This window comes from Ascidiella aspersa, chromosome 6 (assembly GCF_963924565.1).
Source record: "Ascidiella aspersa chromosome 6, kaAscAspe10.2, whole genome shotgun sequence".
NCBI lineage: Eukaryota > Metazoa > Chordata > Ascidiacea > Phlebobranchia > Ascidiidae > Ascidiella > Ascidiella aspersa.
The window spans coordinates 20,527,223-20,545,875 of NC_139452.1; the positions used below are offsets into that span (position 1 = coordinate 20,527,223).

The window sequence follows — 18,653 nt, forward strand, 5'->3', positions numbered from 1 at the left end:
AAAATGAAGAAAATGTTTGATTGTTTCTATTGGTTGAACAAGCATGTAAATTTTAAGGTAACTGTTCCAGTGTTCCTGTTTATAGCCTGCTTTAAGGAGACCTAATAACGTTAAAAAAACTTTGTTGTCCATTGGAATAGACTCTTAAATATTGGTTTGTTAATTTGGTTATGGATAAGAGCTTTGCGTGTGTTGTGGGCCAAATTTTATTTCCCATCTTTTTATAGCGGGATTATAAAATCAATGGATTTACAACTTGACAATAGGGTGATAGAAACAATATTTGTTATATGTAATTTGCCAAAAAATGAAACAAGTTTGACAACTGAATGTATGGACGAAATATCTCTTAAGGTTAATCGCACAGTTTTTTCTATTCCTAGTCAACCTTTGCAGCATAGTTTTCTGTCTAACAAGACTTGTATAGTTATTGGAATGAGTTTGCTTCAAAGTCTAAACAGAGTGGAACTTGTACAGCACAACATTCCTGTACAAAGGGTGTGGAAAAAGCAAGCATCAAGTAATGGAAATGGAATTTTGGGAAAAAACGAAAAGCGATCGTTTTACTTTCATTTCTCTCTTTAATTGCACATGTGTCAAGCTCAAGCCAACGCATGTCGATTACTATCCAATCAGAATTGGATCGTCTATTACGTAATAGAAAGCATGAGATTTACCTCAGGGTTCGGCAACCTACGGTCCGATCCGGCCCGCCGCCTCTTTGACAAACTAGACATGAGCCCATTTCAAATAGGCCTACTTTTTGACTATTTTAACCACGTAAGTGCGAAAAATTTTCGCGCTTCGCTCAAATGATCTTTCTACGTCCAGTTCGTTTTCGTTTTGAGGCTGTCTTTTGAACAGCGCTTCTTTACTAGATCAGCGCTTCTTTACCGCTGCGCCGTGGAAGGCTCCCAAGTGCGTCGTGAGCAAACGGAAAACGTAGCCTATTTACAAATATTGGGCCTATATTTTTTAACATTTTTTATTTATTTTCGGCAATGTAATAAAAACTTGAAAGAAATTTAAAAGAAATACCAGTACACCACAATAAAATCGTGCTCGCTACGCTCGCCAGGTGCCCCCGGACATAAAAAGGTTAATAAACACTCACTAATGAAAGTTATTGTATTTCCTCAAAGGTAGGCCTACCATATGTCCTCTTTTAGTAGGAATGTCCTCTTAACTCAAGAAATGTGTATGATCCTCCGAGGACGCTTAAAAATGCCCAAATGTCCTTTTTTTGCATTTCGAGTTATTGCTTATACTTTCAACAATACTTTCAGGCGGGATGTTGTATTTATTTCCAAAAAAATATTGTAGCCCTGAAACATGCTGAATTGCTGTTTAAAAAGTTTTTTTTCCAACAAATTGCCCTACTAGCCCTACCTTCGTGATTGTTATTGAAAAATGGCAACCGAACCTCACATGTAATAAGGCCAATTAATAAAACAAAAGTGTGTGATTATTCAATATAAAACGTAAGACTTTAAATCGTTATTTATAGCTCTATTTGTAGCCGCCAACAACAAAATCGTCGCGCTGGCAACAAATAGATCAATATTTGCGCTCGAGTCGGCCAGCAACACCAAATTTCCCATCGAAAATTAACCCGAGATTCCCAAATCAACCAAACATCCCGAAAATCAGCATAAAACATTAGACTAAAACGAAACAATTCTACTTTTGTTTTATTTGCCGGCAAAAAATGTCCTCTTTTTGGGTGCTGAAAATATGGTAGCCCAACTCAAAGTAGTTTCATTACACTTTTCATTAGTACTATGGATGATGGCGTGTGAACTCGAATTTTAAACCAAACAAACGCTTTTTTCGTGTTTGCGCCAAAACTTTACTGCCTCCTTAAATGTAATTAAACACGTTTTTTTTAAGTGCAAAAAAGATTCGATGCCCAACTGAAGTTATTCTTACATTTCAAAAACACAATTCTTAGATAGCATTTTGTGTGGCCCACATAGACCTTTCTGAGTTTGGTTTTGGCCCGCGACTAGAAAAAGGTTGCCGACCCCTGGTTTACCTCATATTGGCAGGAACGACACCACTGCTTGCAGCTGGAGAACAGTTAAAAAAAAAACGATTAAAAAAAACCCGAGTCCGACTCCGGCCAAATGTAAGATTTTGTCGAGTCTCGAGTCCAGCTCTGACTCTACAGTAGGCCTACCATATGTCCTCTTTTAGGAGGATTTGTCCTCTTTCCTCAAGAAAACTGAATGATCCTCCGAGGACGCTCAAGAATGTCCAAATGTCCGCTTTTTTGCATTTTGAGTTAGTTGCACATACTTTTTTTTTGGGTTAGCTCTAAGTTAATATTTAATTTTTGCAATGATTCCAATGGTTTCGCTGTGTTGTACACCATTCCTACAGCGCTGTACAAACTCTGTTTTTGCCAACTTTAACATTAAAACGGCAAAAAATAACTTTCGTTTTACTTGCAGGCAAGAAAATGTCCTCTTTTAAGGTGCTGAAAATATGGTAACCCTACTCTACAGCCTGTATTTTACCCATTTACGCAACTATATTAAGGTGGATTTTTTGCAATCCACTCATATTGATGTCATAATTGATAATTCCACCCGCATTACATGGTTTAAAAATATTTCACCATTTGCTATTACACTTTTACAACTTACATTTTGTCGCCTTAACAGTTTTAAAATTTAATACTTCGCATGCGCACGTCGGACTCGGGACTCGGGTAGTTTTACGTGGTCTTACCCGAGTCCCGAGTCCGACTCCGGCAAAACAAACCGACTCCGTCGAGTCCCGAGTCCGACTCCGTAGCCCTGCTGGAGAATACTGTTAGGCCAGTACATATGTACCGGTAAGCATATAGATAGGTGAGTGGTATGCATAGTCAGTCAATATTTGAATGAAAACACCAGGATGTAGTTAAATAGATATGAAGCAAAGGACTAAGATGCGATACGTAATGCATTGTCAAAAACTCAACCACAGTTTAGTCGTTTAATTCAGGAAAGGCAACAACAGCCCTCTCCTTAAATTTGCTTACCTTTACCAATTTTCGGCATGGCACTTTGGGTCACCTTTTTAAATTTATATCCCGAGGAAAACCACTTGGTGAAGTCCTAACAGTTCGAGGCGCAAATCCCGCTAAAAACCTCTGATCGTCTTCCCCTGCTGTGCAGGTGTAGCGGGTTGGTCGTCAGCCTATCTTGTCTTTATTTATATATTTTTTCACACTTTTTTCTAGTTTCAAGTTTCCATCTTTAATTAAAATAAACAAATTATTATAACTACAAAATCACAATAATTGCAAACATTTAATATAATTTCACATAAACACATAATTTTGTTAAAAATGACTCAATTTCAAGAATGTAAATAAACACCAATAATCAAACAAAAATAAAGGAAGTTTAGTTTTCACATTTACAGTGCAGCTTAAACCAGGGCTTTTGAGCAGGCGTAAATGTTAAACGGCTCCAGCTCCGGAGCTCTCTTTTATCATAGGTTAGCTCCAGCTCCAGCTCCGGAGCTTATTGATACCACTGCTCCGGCTCCATTACGACAAGAACTGAAGTTTAAGGCTGAACGCTTAATTTGCAATATTTAACGTTTTAAAATATTCACAAACGAAACACCACAATGGTTAGTTAAAAAAGGTGCGCCAAAGAGGCAACAATTCTTAATTTTGTGAACGGTTGCTGTTAAATTATGTGAATTCAGCTATTAGTGGAAGGCTAGTAGCATAGCATCTTGTGAAATACATCGGAGCCGGAGCTATTTTTTTAAAAATGGCTCCAGCTCCTGCTCCGGCTCCATTTAAATTCCACGTAGAGCTCCGGCTCCGTTAAAAATGCATGGCTCCGGGGCTCCGGCTCCACGCTCCGGCTCCGGCTCCAAAGCCCTGGCTTAAACACAACGTTGAAATTTTTGCGTTTTTTTTTTTTTGCGAATCTTATAGCAGGGAATTCGGTAACAGCAGGATTTTAAATATTTTTTATTATTCTGTTAAAAACAGGGGTATATCAGCTGTAAGACAATAGAACATATTCAGATATTTTGATATATATTCATAGGAAAACTACAAAATTAATTAGCTATTTTAATTTTCCGATAATTGCATTATTTTTCATGAAAAATGTTCTAAATCATTTGAATTATTGGCGCTGGTCTAGAATCTTACACCAGTTATGAAATCAACCCACAATATTTGGGTTAGGGTGCGAGACTTTAATAATACTTTACCCACCCAGACCCAAACGCTAACTTGCACCCTAATTAACCCGCTGTGGTAGGATTCTAGACCAGCGCCAAATTTGTTCTTAGCCGGGTAAATAACCAAAAAAGTACCTATTGGCTATTTGCCTGTCACACTGGAGTAAGCATACACTATTTTGTAATTGTATATCGATTTACCTACTTAGTGATCCGGGTAAATAACCTCTTACCTAACTAAAATGCCTAAACCTATATAGTTGCTATTTTTTCGTTCGAACATCAATCTAACCAAAGTTATGCGATATGACAAACAAATTTAACATTTTTCAACGTAATTCGGTGCATTATACGTTTACGTTTGTATATTGGGTCGTCAAAGTTTACAAAATTGCCAAAAAAAATTAAAAACGACGATTTTCTATTTTCCTCCCATAAGAGCCCATTATAAATTGAGGCAATTTGGGAAACATTTGGGCGCGCATGAATCTGAGTTGCATAACTTGTATAATTTCTATGAACTTTGGCTAAATCTATCAACAAAAATTAAAAAAAAACATTAGTAATTTAGATTCTATTCAAGGTTAGGACTTCTCCGACAGCTTTAGGCCCTATTCCAACGAGTTTAGGTCTTACTCCGTCGTATATTACTGCGTATTCGTTTTTTTATTAAATACTATGATATTAACAGTGGTGGGATACAATTTTTTGTCAGCCGGTTCTATTACAAAAGTCATATATTTCAGCCGGTTATGTTACAAAAAGGCTTATATTTCCGCGAAAATAATTAAAGTAGTTGCAAGAACAGAATGTAACCCCAGGTTCCAGCGAATGTTGCAAACTGCGGGCTGAATCCCATCGCTGCTAACAGCCACACTAAAAAGAAGCAGTTGTCTTATGACTTGTACTTATGACGCAACAATTACATTTTCAGACAAACACTCACAAAAGGAAAATTACTACAATTATAAAAATTAACACAATGTGGGACTGCTACGTGCGACCTTGACCATTGCACATTAAAAAAAACACGTGGGCTACTTGGATTTTAAAAAACTGGATATTACGGATCATATTGTTTCATTAGAGATAAAATATTGTTAACAGTAACCAGCAATTCTGAATATATACAACCACACTTTATTATACTACTTAAACTCACTTCACAGCTTAAAATAACAACGCAAAGACAAAGCTTAAACACACATGCAGTAACAAATTTTATCCCGCTTATTACAATATTCTAAAACACAGTTGTTACGAAAAATAATTATGGTGCTGCGTGAGCATGGCGTTGACAATCTACGGCCCGTAAGTGAAATTATCCCGTCTCTTTTTCTTATTTACAAACTTATCAGAAGGTCATGCATTCCTTTTTGGTATTTAAAAAAAAACGTAAAGCAAAATGCTGCGCTTAGCGCAAAACATTTCAGTATATCCGGTATGGTAACACTTTAAAATTTTTTTTCCAATTAAAGGCGACGAACGTTTCCTGCAACAATTAGCAATGAAAAGGGCGCGCAATGGGTTGGGTTAGCGACTGGGTTAGGGTTGAAAATATTAAGGAACTGTAGCATTTAACATGCAATATAACTCGGTACTTGACGTTACTGTGCACGTGGCTGGCGACACTGGCGTTGACTGAAGCATGACCAAGCACCGAGCCGAGAGTTTTGAGCGTTTCGCGATGATTCTACTAGATGCTATTCTACTTGATGCGTCTTACTGACTAGCGGCTTAAATTTCCGCCTAGGTTATCGTGTATTCTGAGATTTGTAAATATACTCACGAGCAATATAAACTCAGTGAAGTGACTCTGTCTAGAGAACAAGAAGTGGTTAAGACTTAGGCAGCAGTCGTCTCTCGTCTCATCCAGCGCTTACTTACCCGTAACTGTAGCCCCCTCATGTCTAAAAAAACTCAGTCTATTAGGTATTAGTCCTATTTACGCCTTATTCCTAGCTATCCTTAATTCCGAAGTTGATGTTGTCCTAATTTCGGTCATAAGAAAATAGGGTTAGTATGACTAGATAAGGAAACAATATATTATATTACGTCATACACATATATGAATTGATTGTTTTCCCAAAGAAAGTATATTTCAGCCTACAGCGTTGTAGCTTGTGCACTAATTCAGTGGCGTAGCCAGCCGAAAATTTTGGGGAGGGCCAAAAAATTTGAATTTTTTTGTTTAGGTTTTGTCATTGTATTAACTGCCGTAACGAACACAAATAGCAATGTTAGCAAACCGTTTCAAGCAGCAACTGACTGAGTTTTAACACAATACTCAAAAACCATTCAAAGAGCAAAAACTGCCTGAAAGTAGTAAAACTACATTAATGTACATTGTACAGTATAGCAAAGGTAATATTAACTACATCGTTTGTGACGTAACAGTGCATGACAATTGAAGATGTGGCATGCTTGTGATCGACTGTTGTGGCACTGTTCACAAATGCTTAAAAACAAATTGGTAAGAGTAAAATATTTATAAATTTGTTGGGGGGGCATGGCCCCTCAGGCCCCCCTGGCTACGCCTATGCACTAATTGTGGTCAAATAAACGTTCAGCTTAATTTTTACATCAGGGCTGATATTGTACGTTTGTATGTCCATATATCAAGGCTAATGGTTAATTTTAGAGTGTTATTTTTCGTGTCAATAATGAAAATCAATTTACCAATGTTAATACTCTTGCTGAGAGTAAGTGATCTTTTGATATCAACTAGTATATTCATGTTACAAAGGAATGTCTGTTAAAAGCAATTATTTAAAATTGTGTTAGTTTCCAATTTTGGAAGAAAATTTTCGAGAGTTTGTCTATAGCAGCGGTTCTCTACTGGTGGGCTAAACCTATTTTACAGTTTTTTCTTTCATAAAAATGTATTGGGCCACAGAATTTTTTTGCAACCTAAATGGGCCACGAAAGAAAAAAGGTTGAGAACCACTGGTCTATAGCAACATCACGTACCGTAATTGTGGCCAAGTACCGGTAAACTTATAGCACAGTGGTTCTCAAACTTTTTTGAGCGCGACCCAAATCTGAGTTTTATTAGCATCTCACGACCCAAGCCTAAAACATCAAAAAATGTACTTTTTTTGATATGCATGAAATAGAAAAAGACACAGACAACCAGATGTATAGTACACAGTTCTATGAAACAATGATTGATTTTTTTTATTGTGATTGGTGAAACTGAATTTTTTTCCTTTATGATATCAGCGTGGCTGGTTTGGTGATTAAAAGCATACACCAGTCTTAGCAGCTACTGTAGTTGGCTATGGCTATATTGTAGCTGGTTGCCATCAAAACGTTCATAAAAATGATGCAATAATTCATGTTACAGATTTTAAGCCACGTGAAAAACTTATGATGCAATAATTCTGTTATTATTGAAATGAAATGAAAAAAGTTCGTTTGCGCAGGATTGAATCACCATAGAGCAGGGACGGGCAACATACGGCCCGCGGGCCGGGTCCGTCAGTTTCTGGTGCTACATGATAATGTGACCCGCGTCCACATTCTGCCACAATCCCCCACTACTTGCTTACTACGTCAGTTTATAGAGATTGTTAGTTATTCTTTGGCTCTTTGTTTTCTTTGTGTTTTTAGATTCTTTGTTTTAGGTTGAAATTATATTTAGAATTTACAAGAAATATTTTCCCATGGATTTGCCCAGAAACGTAAGTTTGAGAACAATGTTTGGGTCGCGACCCATACTTTAAGAACCACTGTATAGCATGATGCTTAACGTCAGGGCTGATATTGCACATTTGTATGTCCATGACAGCCACAATTAGCCAGAGCTAATTGAGGATTTTAGACATAGGCCAAAGTAGTTGCATTTACAAACTTAACACAAATTATTGAATAAGTAAAATAATTTTTGTGACAATAAAAAATGCGGATAAAGCTACTGATTAAAACTCTGTGAGTCACCATTTTTTGAAGAAAGTATAAATTTATCTATTAACATAACGATGCAAGAAACAGTGGTCATAATTCCTACGTAATCATAGGGCAGTTTAGTAAACTACCGCAGGTCAGCACAGGACAGTGTGATTATTTCTGATCCCAGTAGATGGTAAGCCTAATCCTGTCTATAGCACGGAAAACGACGCTGTAGTGATATAGAATCCTAGTATATTTTTTCACAGTAACGAAATAAAGTTACTAAACCAGTAAACAAAATTGAAAACTAAAATATAATATTACTTGGCCCACCCCAAACCAAGCGTTAACCCGCACCCTAACTATAAATGTGCGTATGATTTAATAATTTAAATTCTGTGAAAAGAGTAGACCATCGCCCAAAACAGGGGTCTGGCAATAGTGGTCCGTTTACTTTGAGTCGCGAAAATCGTAAAATTTATGTATAACCACGTTTTTGGTAATGCACAAAATATATTCAACACATAGCTGCCTTCGCTCTCAGCGCTACCATTGTCTCGCAATGTTTTTGTCAATTGTTATTCTAAATCTAATAGGCCTACTTGAGCTTGGTTAACTGTTGCGCTGACTCAAGAAAAGCTTCAGAAAAAAGTCAAATGGCGGTCAAGAAAAGCTTTCCCTTATAGGAACTAATTGTTGGCAATATTAACTACCTAAATTAAAACTATTTCCTTGGCGACAAAACCTATTTTGTGACTAACAAAAATGCCAAATATTCTAGCGATTCGCGTAAATCTAAATTATGTTTATAGATGTTTTTCGTCCCTTTGCACCCTCAAAACAACGTAAAGATATTTTTCGCTTTGTGCGAATCGATAACATCTTTGTATTGCAGATTTTGTATTGAAAGTAACACCTCTCAACCCTGAAAACCTTAGTAAAATAAACGTACTGTGTTGCATAAAGACGTTTTATTAGCATTCATAAATACATAGTAATAGAATGACATTAACGCCAGCCAGTGTTCCCTCTAAGAAAATTTTCTACTGCGCAATTAATTTTTGTAGTGCGCAAGAATATTTTAAGGCTGCGTTTGGCAGAGGCCCGCGGCAGATCAATGTTTTTTGTATTGGGGCAAGGCGTGACAATTTTAAAGATGACTTCACAAAGCATGACGTCATGCAACAAATATTTGTAATAAACTTGCATGTGCAACTGCAATCGAGTTAACTATATGCTCAACGATATGGCGACAATGCGGTCACGCAAAAAAATATCCGAATATTTGGGTTAAATGTACAAAATGTCTAATTTCAAAAAAATAGGATGCGTAAAGCCTTAGCGCACAATCAAAAATCACGAACTTTTCGCTCATTTGAATTTATCAAGATGATTTTGTCAAACTGTAAAAACTGCAATTGTTTTAAAAAAATTACGTTCTTAAAAAGCATTTCGGTTTCATGATTCTGAATTATTGTCAAACACTCCACTGCTGTGTTCTGTACTGTTCTAAATTCAGTTTTTGCCGAAGCTTGATTTCCTGATTAGTTATTTAATTTTACAATACATGATGTAGCGAAGTTGTTTTAATTCATCGTGTTCAGTTGGAATGAACTGTAACACGCGAAAACGAGACACGTAAGCGAAACACAAGAAAAAGGGCAAAACGAGAAAAAAGGCGTTTCTCACAAACGTTAGGCGTGTCGTCACCACAATGAAATAAAAAACATACACAGCATGGATGATAAAAACCGATTAGACAAAGTAATTTATTACGTCACAATCGTCGATGCGGATTTAATCTGTTTACTTGCGTTTAGCTACAAACAACAACGAAAAAATCGACAAAAAAAAATACATCAACGAAAAATTTTGTGGCAAAAAGTGAAGATATTTTAGTTTTTATTTGAAAATGATGTGAGTGCGCGAAAGAAAACTTAATGCGCAGTTTGTCTGGTGTGCCGCAGTTACGCACCTTAGAGGGAACACTGGAGCCAGCATAAATTTTTATGTTTTTAAGTGCCAAAATGTCACGTTTTAAGAAGCGATTGAATAAACTGTTCAAACAAGGCAGTATTTTAAATCACCGAACATGCGTCGCAAGTGCAAAAAATGAAAATTTTATTTAATATTTTCTAATAGGGAGCATATGACCTCCCTGTTCCCTGCGGACGCCAATATAAAGTGTAAAAATACGCAAAAAAATTAAAACGATCATTGGCATGATTAAATGTCACGGGCTTTTCGATGTCGAAAACTCTAAAATACTGAGACAACTTCATTTACACAGTACGTGCAAAACAATTTATGCTCTTGCCAATGTCACTCTATTACTATGTATTTATGAATACAAATAAAAAATGCAATACAAAAGTCTCGCGGGCCGCACGAAACTGTACCAGAGGCAGCATATTTGAAACCTTGCTCTAAATAACATAGCCAAAGTGGTGCCTCCCTATGGTATCATAAAAAAACAATTGTGCATATTCAATATGTAACCTAAAAATAATGCCACTTACTCTGTATTACATACTCCGGCAGTGCAAAATAATCTAATGCATATAATATTAGTTGTCTAGCATGACGTACAAAGCAACAGTCGCCTGAAACTGAAGGCCACGAAACGTAAATAATGTTGGAAATTGTGTGTTATTTTTCCACCCAATAAATGTTGCATTATGTGGCACTTTACATACGTGTTTGGTAAAATAAGATTTAAGGTACGTTTTTTTGCGTTACACAACCATCGGACATGAAATTAAAAAACAGCAAAGGCGTCGGGAAGCAGCAATTAGTTTGCTGAGCTTGATATTTACAGCACGTATATGGCTACGTATTTCCGGTTTATAATGGTTCTCGCGTTTACAGCTATCATTGAGAATAATATACAGTCTCAAAGGCGCTCAATATTATCCGCATAGTCATATTTGTATCGATCGACATTTGTTTAGGTTAACTATAGGCTTGATCAAGGCAATCAATCGACATTATGTATGTTTGTTTTTTCTTAACGTGTAAAATATTGTTGGTATTACGATCGACGATCGTACAGCACAAACTAGCCCTCGTGGATTGAGAAGGACACTCAGACACCAGTCGTTATTTTCAACAAAATAAGTTACACCACAACGTTTTTATCTATTTTTCGGCAGCAAAAGTTGCATTTCTACTAATAGTATACCGATAAAGTGATGGCCTAAATCTGTCATGTTTTACCAGATTAATGATTAATCTGAAACTTTTTTTCCAGACGCATAAAGCATTTATTCTGTGTACTTTATGGACATCGCACTGTTTGGAGGGGTGGGTGTATCGTAACTATATAGGCGAATTCCATATAGCAAAACATGGACGTGCTACAAGTTGTAGATTTGAGAAGTGATACTTTTACATTGCCCACCGAGGCAATGCGAGATGCTATGAAAAATGCAGACGTTGGAGATGATATATACGGCGAAGACCCGACTGTCAATAGTAAGTGTTTAATTTCCTTAATACGCAACTGGCTTGCACAGTTTGTTGTATGTTTAATTGTATGGTAACATGCGTTTTACATTTAAGTAAATTTCACCTTTTTCATATCTTTATTGTCTAATAATTCAGTGCACACCAGTGTTCGCGACAACCGCATTTTTTTTTGCGCATTTGCACAAGAAGTGCCAAAAATAGTTTTATTTGAGCTACGTACAGAACAAAAAGTGCCCAAAATAGTTTTATTCGAGCTATACGTACAACGAAAAAAGTGCCCAAATTAGTTTTATCTGAGCTACGTACGAGCAAAAAAGTGCCCAAATTAGTTTTATTCGAGTTACGTACGGAACAAGAAGTGCCAAAAATAGTTTTATTTGAGCTACGTACAGAACAAAAAGTGCCCAAAATAGTTTTATCCGAGCTACGTACGACTAAAAAAGTGCCCAAATTAGTTTTATTCGAGCTACGTACGGAACAAAAAGTGCCCAAATTAGTTTTATTCGAGCTACGTACGAGCAAAAAAGTGCCCAAATTAGTTTTATTCGAGCTACGCACGGAACAAAAAGTGCCCAAATTAGTTTTATTCGAGCTACGTACGAGCAAAAAAGTGCCCAAATTAGTTTTATTCGAGCTACGCACGGAACAAAAAGTGCCCAAATTAGTTTTATCTGAGCTACGTACGAGCAAAAAAGTGTACAAATTAGTTTGCTTTAAGATATATGTGGAAAAAAGTTGTTCTTAACTATGGGAGGCGCTTCCCCCTAAATAGAGCGCCGGCAAATTCTTAGGGCGTCGCAAGTACTGCTGTAAATATTTTATATTATGTGCAGTAATTTTTATGGTTACATGTTACGTCTGGTGTGATTTCTGTCTATATTCGGTGTCTTACGCCTTACTTTGAAATTACACGCATGGTGTCCCGATCCGTCAGGATTTATTGCCGTTCTGCTGTTTTTAACGCTTAAAACCGGGGTCGGCAACCTACGGCCCGTGGGCTAGATCCACCAATATAATTCATCCGGCCCACCGCCTCTTTGACAAACTATAAATGAAAAAATTTAACTTAATTTTTTTATTGCTTATTTTTTACCCCGCATGCTTTTCGCAAAAATAAAAGTTAAATTTAGTGTAAAGTTTAAACCGCAAACTTAGACGATATCAATATATAAACTGTTTTTACCAGGCACGGTAATATAAATAAAAAACAGCTCCTCTGGTAATTTTAATTCTCAACCAACGTTTCGGCAACCTATGCAAGCTGCCTTCGTCAGGGTGAATGACACTGAAGAAAAATCTTTCCATTTATTGTACGAGCGTTCAGTGCCATTCACCCTGACGAAGGCGGCTTGCGTAGGTTGACGAAACGTTGGTTTAGAATTAAAATTACCACAGGAGCTGTTTTTGATTTATATTAGACGATATCAATTTTATACGTAATTTAATTGCTCCGAAAGAGGTTGAATTTTATTTTACAATAACAATTTATTGAAAAGGATTGCATTCTCTGGCGGCCAAAATCTTTCAAAAAGAAGATGCCTTGTTAGTACCTTCAGGAACGATGGCAAATCTTATTTGCGTTTTGTCTCACTGTTGGCAACGTGGTGGAGAAGTTATGTTGGGTGACCAATCGCATATTTACAATTTCGAACAAGGTGGAATTGCACAGGTATTTGTTTTAACAAAAGCCTAAATTTAAAAACAAAAGTCGTCAATGCTCAATTCTACTACATGACAATAAATAATTAAATGCTAGTATTAGCAATCTAATTGATAGTTTTATATTTAAAGTGTTAATTATACCATTAGATAACTTTCTAAAGTGTTTAGAACAGTGGTTCTCAACCTTTTTTCTTCCGTGGCCCATTTTCGTTGCACAAAGAATTCTGTGGCCCAATAATTTTTATGAAAGAACAAACTATAAAAAAGGTTTAAAACAAAAATAGCGGTGTATGTGTCAAAACAGAATTTTTGTTCAACCGTGCATTAGTAATGTACTTGCTTTTGAACAATAAATTTACGTTTCATTTACATTCCTTCTCAATTCCTCCCCAAGCCATTATTCCTGTAAAATTAAGTATAGTGACACCAATGAAACTAAATAATTAAATCTAGCTTTTTTAAATTGGTCTGTGACCCACCTTGAAAGTTTCCATGGCCCACCAGTGAGCCATGACCCACTGGTTGAGAACCGCTGGTTTGGAATTAAACACTTTTTGAATTAATAATGAAGTAATAAATGTAATAGCTCCTTGAAAGGAAAATTCAAAATACGATTGACACCATTTGTAGCCAGACTTGGACAACTAAAGATAATTCTAGCTTTCTAATTCAATGAATTATAGCAAAATGCGACTAGTTCTAACTGTAATCTAGTTTGTGAATTGCTTGTGTGATCTAATTCTAGTTCTAATCTATTGGGATTTACCGAAAATTCTGCTTTGTCCAACGGCATTTTCAGTCTTTCATTCGAAACAAAGATATCAAATTAATACACTTTTGTCGGAACGACTTGTAGGTGATTTTTGCAATCTGAAAAGCATAGGCCTAAAACATATAAATTGCTAAAACATATAAATTTAGCACACAAATATTTGCCTTTCACATTTATGTAAAACTAAAAAACTTTATTGAAAATTAATAACTTTATTGAAAATTAATAGCTAATTCTAATTCTGATCTATTTGGAAAACTGAACTGCTCTTATTATAATTCTAATCTAATTTTAAACAGCTAAAATAAATCTAGTTGTCCAAGTCTGTTTGTAGCCAAGTATTATTCGTTTTGTTAGCTCTCATATGTGTTATTTGCAGGCCACTTGAGCAATATCTAGGCCAGGGCTCTCAAACACGCGGCAAGTGAGAACATTTTTTTGCGGTCCGCGACACACTTTAGGTTAAAATATTTACTTATCTCTTTCAGTGGCTCATGTGTTCAGTTTTTTAGGCCAATAACAAATCTTCAACAATGAATTAAAGCCAATATGTGGTGTTTTGTTTATATATTTTCTTGCTTATTGTTTTTTTGTGCAATAAGGTGGTCCAAACTTACGCAGCGGGCCCGCAAGTTACGTGTGACCAACGACATCATTTATTTTTGTCCCATATGGTGACCATATGCCATAACCTCCTTAAGATTTATTTGTTTGCCATATTTTGCTCTTGCATATATTTCCTTTCCATAGCGCCGTAGATGATATAGCATGTTTTTTGCTAACATAAATAGGATAAATTACAATTATTCCACTTTTTAATATATTTCTTTCGCCTTTTCTGTATGGCCAGTCGCCGTGTGGGCTATCTCGGAAACATAATTTCTACCAAGATCGTTTGCGCGTTTACATATGTCAAGTCAATAGCTATAATAAATCATTTCCAAAATCACCGTGTCAAACATCATTGTATTGAGCATGTGATATTTTGCTATCCCTAAATTATCTTTCTAAAATTACAGGTCTTCCAACTTGAACGAAATAGTTGGATTTTTTTCTCGCTTAGCTTAGTGCGAGTAAACTTGACGGCAGTTGTTACTTGCGCACCAGTCACTAGCGCTCAAGAACATAATTTGTAAACTACTTATAGCTGCATTTGACCCATAGAGCAATTTGCGTTGGAGACCCTTGATTTAGGCTCAAGACACCAGGACTATTTATACAGCTCTTTTTCTACCGTAAATGTAAAAAACTAGTCAAAAACAAAGTTTTTAACTCCTTTGTTCAGGCATTTTTAAATGAAAAACGCTGCCTCAAGAGTTTATCTCCAACAGCTCCACAGTTTCGAAATCAAAGCAATATAAAGTTGTTGATGCTGTTGTGCAAATGTTGCCCTCACCGCGATGAACACACTCAAAGTTTTTTCGACTTAAATAACTTCCAATATTTGTTTAGATTGGCGGAGTACACATCAACTTGCTTCATAACCAAGCGGATGGAACGTTTTGCTTAGACGACATTAAAAACCAATACCATGATGGGTGCAATCCACATATGACTAAAACAATGCTAATTGCGCTAGAAAATACAATTAATGGTAAAATATTACCGTTGGAATATATAGAAAAAGTAAGGTGTTAAAATATTTTAACATCTAGTAGGCCTACCTATTACGTTACTTGAAACCTTAACTACAGGTTAAAGCTTTGGCAAATTCTCTTGAAATTCCTATCCATTTGGATGGTGCAAGAATAATGAATGCTGCTGTTGGATTAAATATTGACGTGTCTTCCATTGCAAAACATTTTGATTCTATAAGTATTTGTTTATCCAAGGTAAAACCTAAAAAATCGTTATATTGCTATGTGTTACCAAATAAGTCATTCAGATGTTTAATAAATAGGCGACTATTTCATTTAGGGACTCGGAGCACCTGTAGGTTCTGTTATTGTGGGAAGCAAGGAATTTATAGGAAAAGCTCGGAATTTGAGGAAGCTTTTAGGTGGATCAATGAGGCAGTGCGGGGTTTTGGCTGCACCTGGCATCATTGCTCTTACTGAAATGGTCACACGTCTACACGAAGATCACCAGAATGCCAAACTGTTTGCTTCAGGTAATTGAAACTTTAAAAATCCTATAACTGACATTAAATTTCGACATGCTTTTCTAGGTTTATCTCAGTACTCTCCCAATTTCATTCTCGTTAACTTAAAGGATGTTCAAACCAATATGGTGTGGTTTGAAATCTCATCACAACTCACTGGCAAAGCAGAAAGGTCTTCCGCCGAGGAATTCTGTTTCAGAATGAAGGAAACTGCTAATAGTGAAAACATTAGTGTAAAAATGCTGTGTTTTGGACTAAATGGTATAAGAGCTGTTTTTTATAACGGTATTTCACGCGCAAATGTGGATTTAGCCCTCCAAAAGGTAAAGACAGTGATGAAAAGGTGGATGAAAGAATGCGATTTAGTATAACTTCGTTTTGGTCCTTAATATCTAAAGGTATGTTTTAACTTGAATTGAAATGAACAGTTGAAATAAATTCGCAAATCCCGGTCGTTTTTTTGTTTTTTCTTACCCTGTTTCAACTGGAAAGAAGAACGGCTGACAAGTAGCCTACATATTATTAGCCACTGCAGTGTCATAAAATACCATTATAGGCATAGTAACTGTTTTGCTTAATAAAAATGTTTGCCAATTTTGTTTTACATTACAGGTAAAAACATTTCAACTGTATAATTTATTTATTAGAGCAATAGGCCTTTATAGTATAAAGTTATAGGCCTAGTATAAAGTTTATACTATATACGTAAACAGGCAGAATTAACCACACATACCTGGTTTATACTATAGCAGGGGTAGGCAACTGGAATTTCAAAACGCGATTATTATTATCGTGTCCTCTTAACGTAACCGCGCAAAACTTTTTTTACGCTTGTGAGTGGTTCCATCAATACATGTCACGATTGTCACGGGTTTTCGTTACGTAAAACATTTTTGTTTGAAGTGCTTAGCCGTTGGGTATTTAGTCGTTCAAAGTAAAAACAATAGGGTTTATGTTTGTTAATGATTCCCGATAGATATATAAACACGAAATTTCGTTATTTTTACGAAATTTTGTTATTTAGTTATAATTTCGTTATTTTGATTTATACGTAACGGCAAAAAAAGCACGTCAAACATCTTTTTATTTGGAAACATTAAAATATGTTTTTATTAGGACAGTAAACACTTTTATTTTTTTATGTCCACGCAGGAAATTGCGCTTGAAAAAAAATTTTGCGCGGTTACGTTAAGAGTTTTACTAAATGTCGCGCGGGCGCCCCGATGAAGAAGCGAGCGCACGGTGGGAAGTCGTCAGTCATTTTGTTAGGCGACGACGACGTTTTTATTTTTTTTTTTAGTATTATTAATAAAATAAATAGCGAAAAAACGAACAAGAAAAAAACAAATCAAAATAATAAAGCTCTCTAGCAGCTAACGACCATTTACTTTTGTGTTTTGTCATACTTCCTCTTTTTAAAGCCGAATATCGCTCGGAAGTTTTCACAGAAGATAACATCATAAGAAAGCGTAACATAGTCGGGACAGCTTCGACATATTTACATTGATAAATAACATATCGCGCGCATAAAAGGACACGATTCACAAATGTTTTGCACGGTTCATTTTTGTGCACTCTAAAGAGTAATTGCTCGCGGGAAAAAACACGATATTCGTAGTTTAGTACTTAACCACGCACTCACGTTTTCCCAGTATAGACACGTAACAGGACACAAATAAAGTGGTACAGGGTTTCCGTGGCCTTTTTGGAAAAAGTACATTGGTTAGATTCGGTTTTACCAAACGAATAAAGGGAGTCATTTGTAACAATTGCGCCCAAGTTAAAATGTTATCTGAAAGTTTCTTAGTTTGTTTTCGATTGTTGAATTGTACAGGTTGCGGTGCATTTTTTCCCATGGCAGACGTGCACTTCCGCAACTTAAGGTCCGGTGCCATTCTAACTCAGCTTTTGGAGGGAAGAGGATTGCTGTTTGTATTTTTTCGTAAACCGATTTGGTGGAGTTATACTGCTGGATGAATACTTTTAATGTTTAAGTTCTACACGATCGGGACGTTGTTGCGCTACCCGAATCCCAGTCGTCTGGGAGACTCGATATTAATTTTATGAATTGGACAAAATCTGTGTTGTTAGGAGTAAAGTTTAATTTATTTACCAATGCGTCATATTGTAGGTACTGGCCGTTTGTATTATATAAATCCTGGTGAAAAATTATATTGGAATCTATAAGTGATGGCAGGAAAAAAACATTTGAGTGGTACTTTACTGTTTTGTTTAGCGGATGGCTGTTTGACTTTGTATCTATAATTTCCAGGAGTTGTTTGCCCGCCGTTATTGCGCAACGTAATGTTCGCATGGGGAGTATATGCCTTGTAATTGCATTGTTTGTTCCTATGTTCCCATTAAGAAGCGCTTCCAATCTGTTACCTTGGATAAAGGGGCCTTCGATTTGTTTCCAATCCGCGTTTTCGTCGAGTAGTGTATAGATCCTTTTTTTATGTAAGGCTAACAAGTAATTATCTATATTGATCATGCCTGTCCCCCTATTTGCAATACTCGCACTCAAAGTATCTCTTTTCGCCCTCTCTCATTTGGACCCCCATA

General features: G+C 36.2%; 1 protein-coding gene across 1 annotated transcript; it reads left to right on the forward strand.

Moving 5' to 3' along the window:
• Window positions 1–7,799: 7,799 nt before the first annotated feature.
• Window positions 7,800–16,545, forward strand: LOC146140685 (uncharacterized). Its single transcript, XM_083392053.1, has 7 exons — window positions 7,800–7,880; window positions 11,339–11,562; window positions 13,053–13,225; window positions 15,443–15,616; window positions 15,685–15,822; window positions 15,908–16,100; window positions 16,158–16,545. The coding sequence occupies exons 2-7, from the start codon at window positions 11,436–11,438 to the stop codon at window positions 16,460–16,462; spliced, it is 1,110 nt and encodes a 369-aa protein (XP_083248179.1). The 5' UTR covers window positions 7,800–7,880; window positions 11,339–11,435; the 3' UTR covers window positions 16,463–16,545.
• The last annotated feature ends 2,108 nt before the right edge of the window (window positions 16,546–18,653 follow it).

What these genes read in the sequence shown, in the direction of transcription:
- LOC146140685 (XM_083392053.1), top strand. Translation starts at nt 11,436, where the DNA reads ATGGACGTGCTACAAGTTGTAGATTTGAGAAGTGATACTTTTACATTG. An exon ending in CGAAGACCCGACTGTCAATA is followed by an intron (nt 11,563 to 13,052) that starts GTAAGTGTTTAA and finishes TTTATTGAAAAG; the next exon opens with GATTGCATTCTCTGGCGGCC. An exon ending in TAAGTATTTGTTTATCCAAG is followed by an intron (nt 15,823 to 15,907) that starts GTAAAACCTAAA and finishes TATTTCATTTAG; the next exon opens with GGACTCGGAGCACCTGTAGG.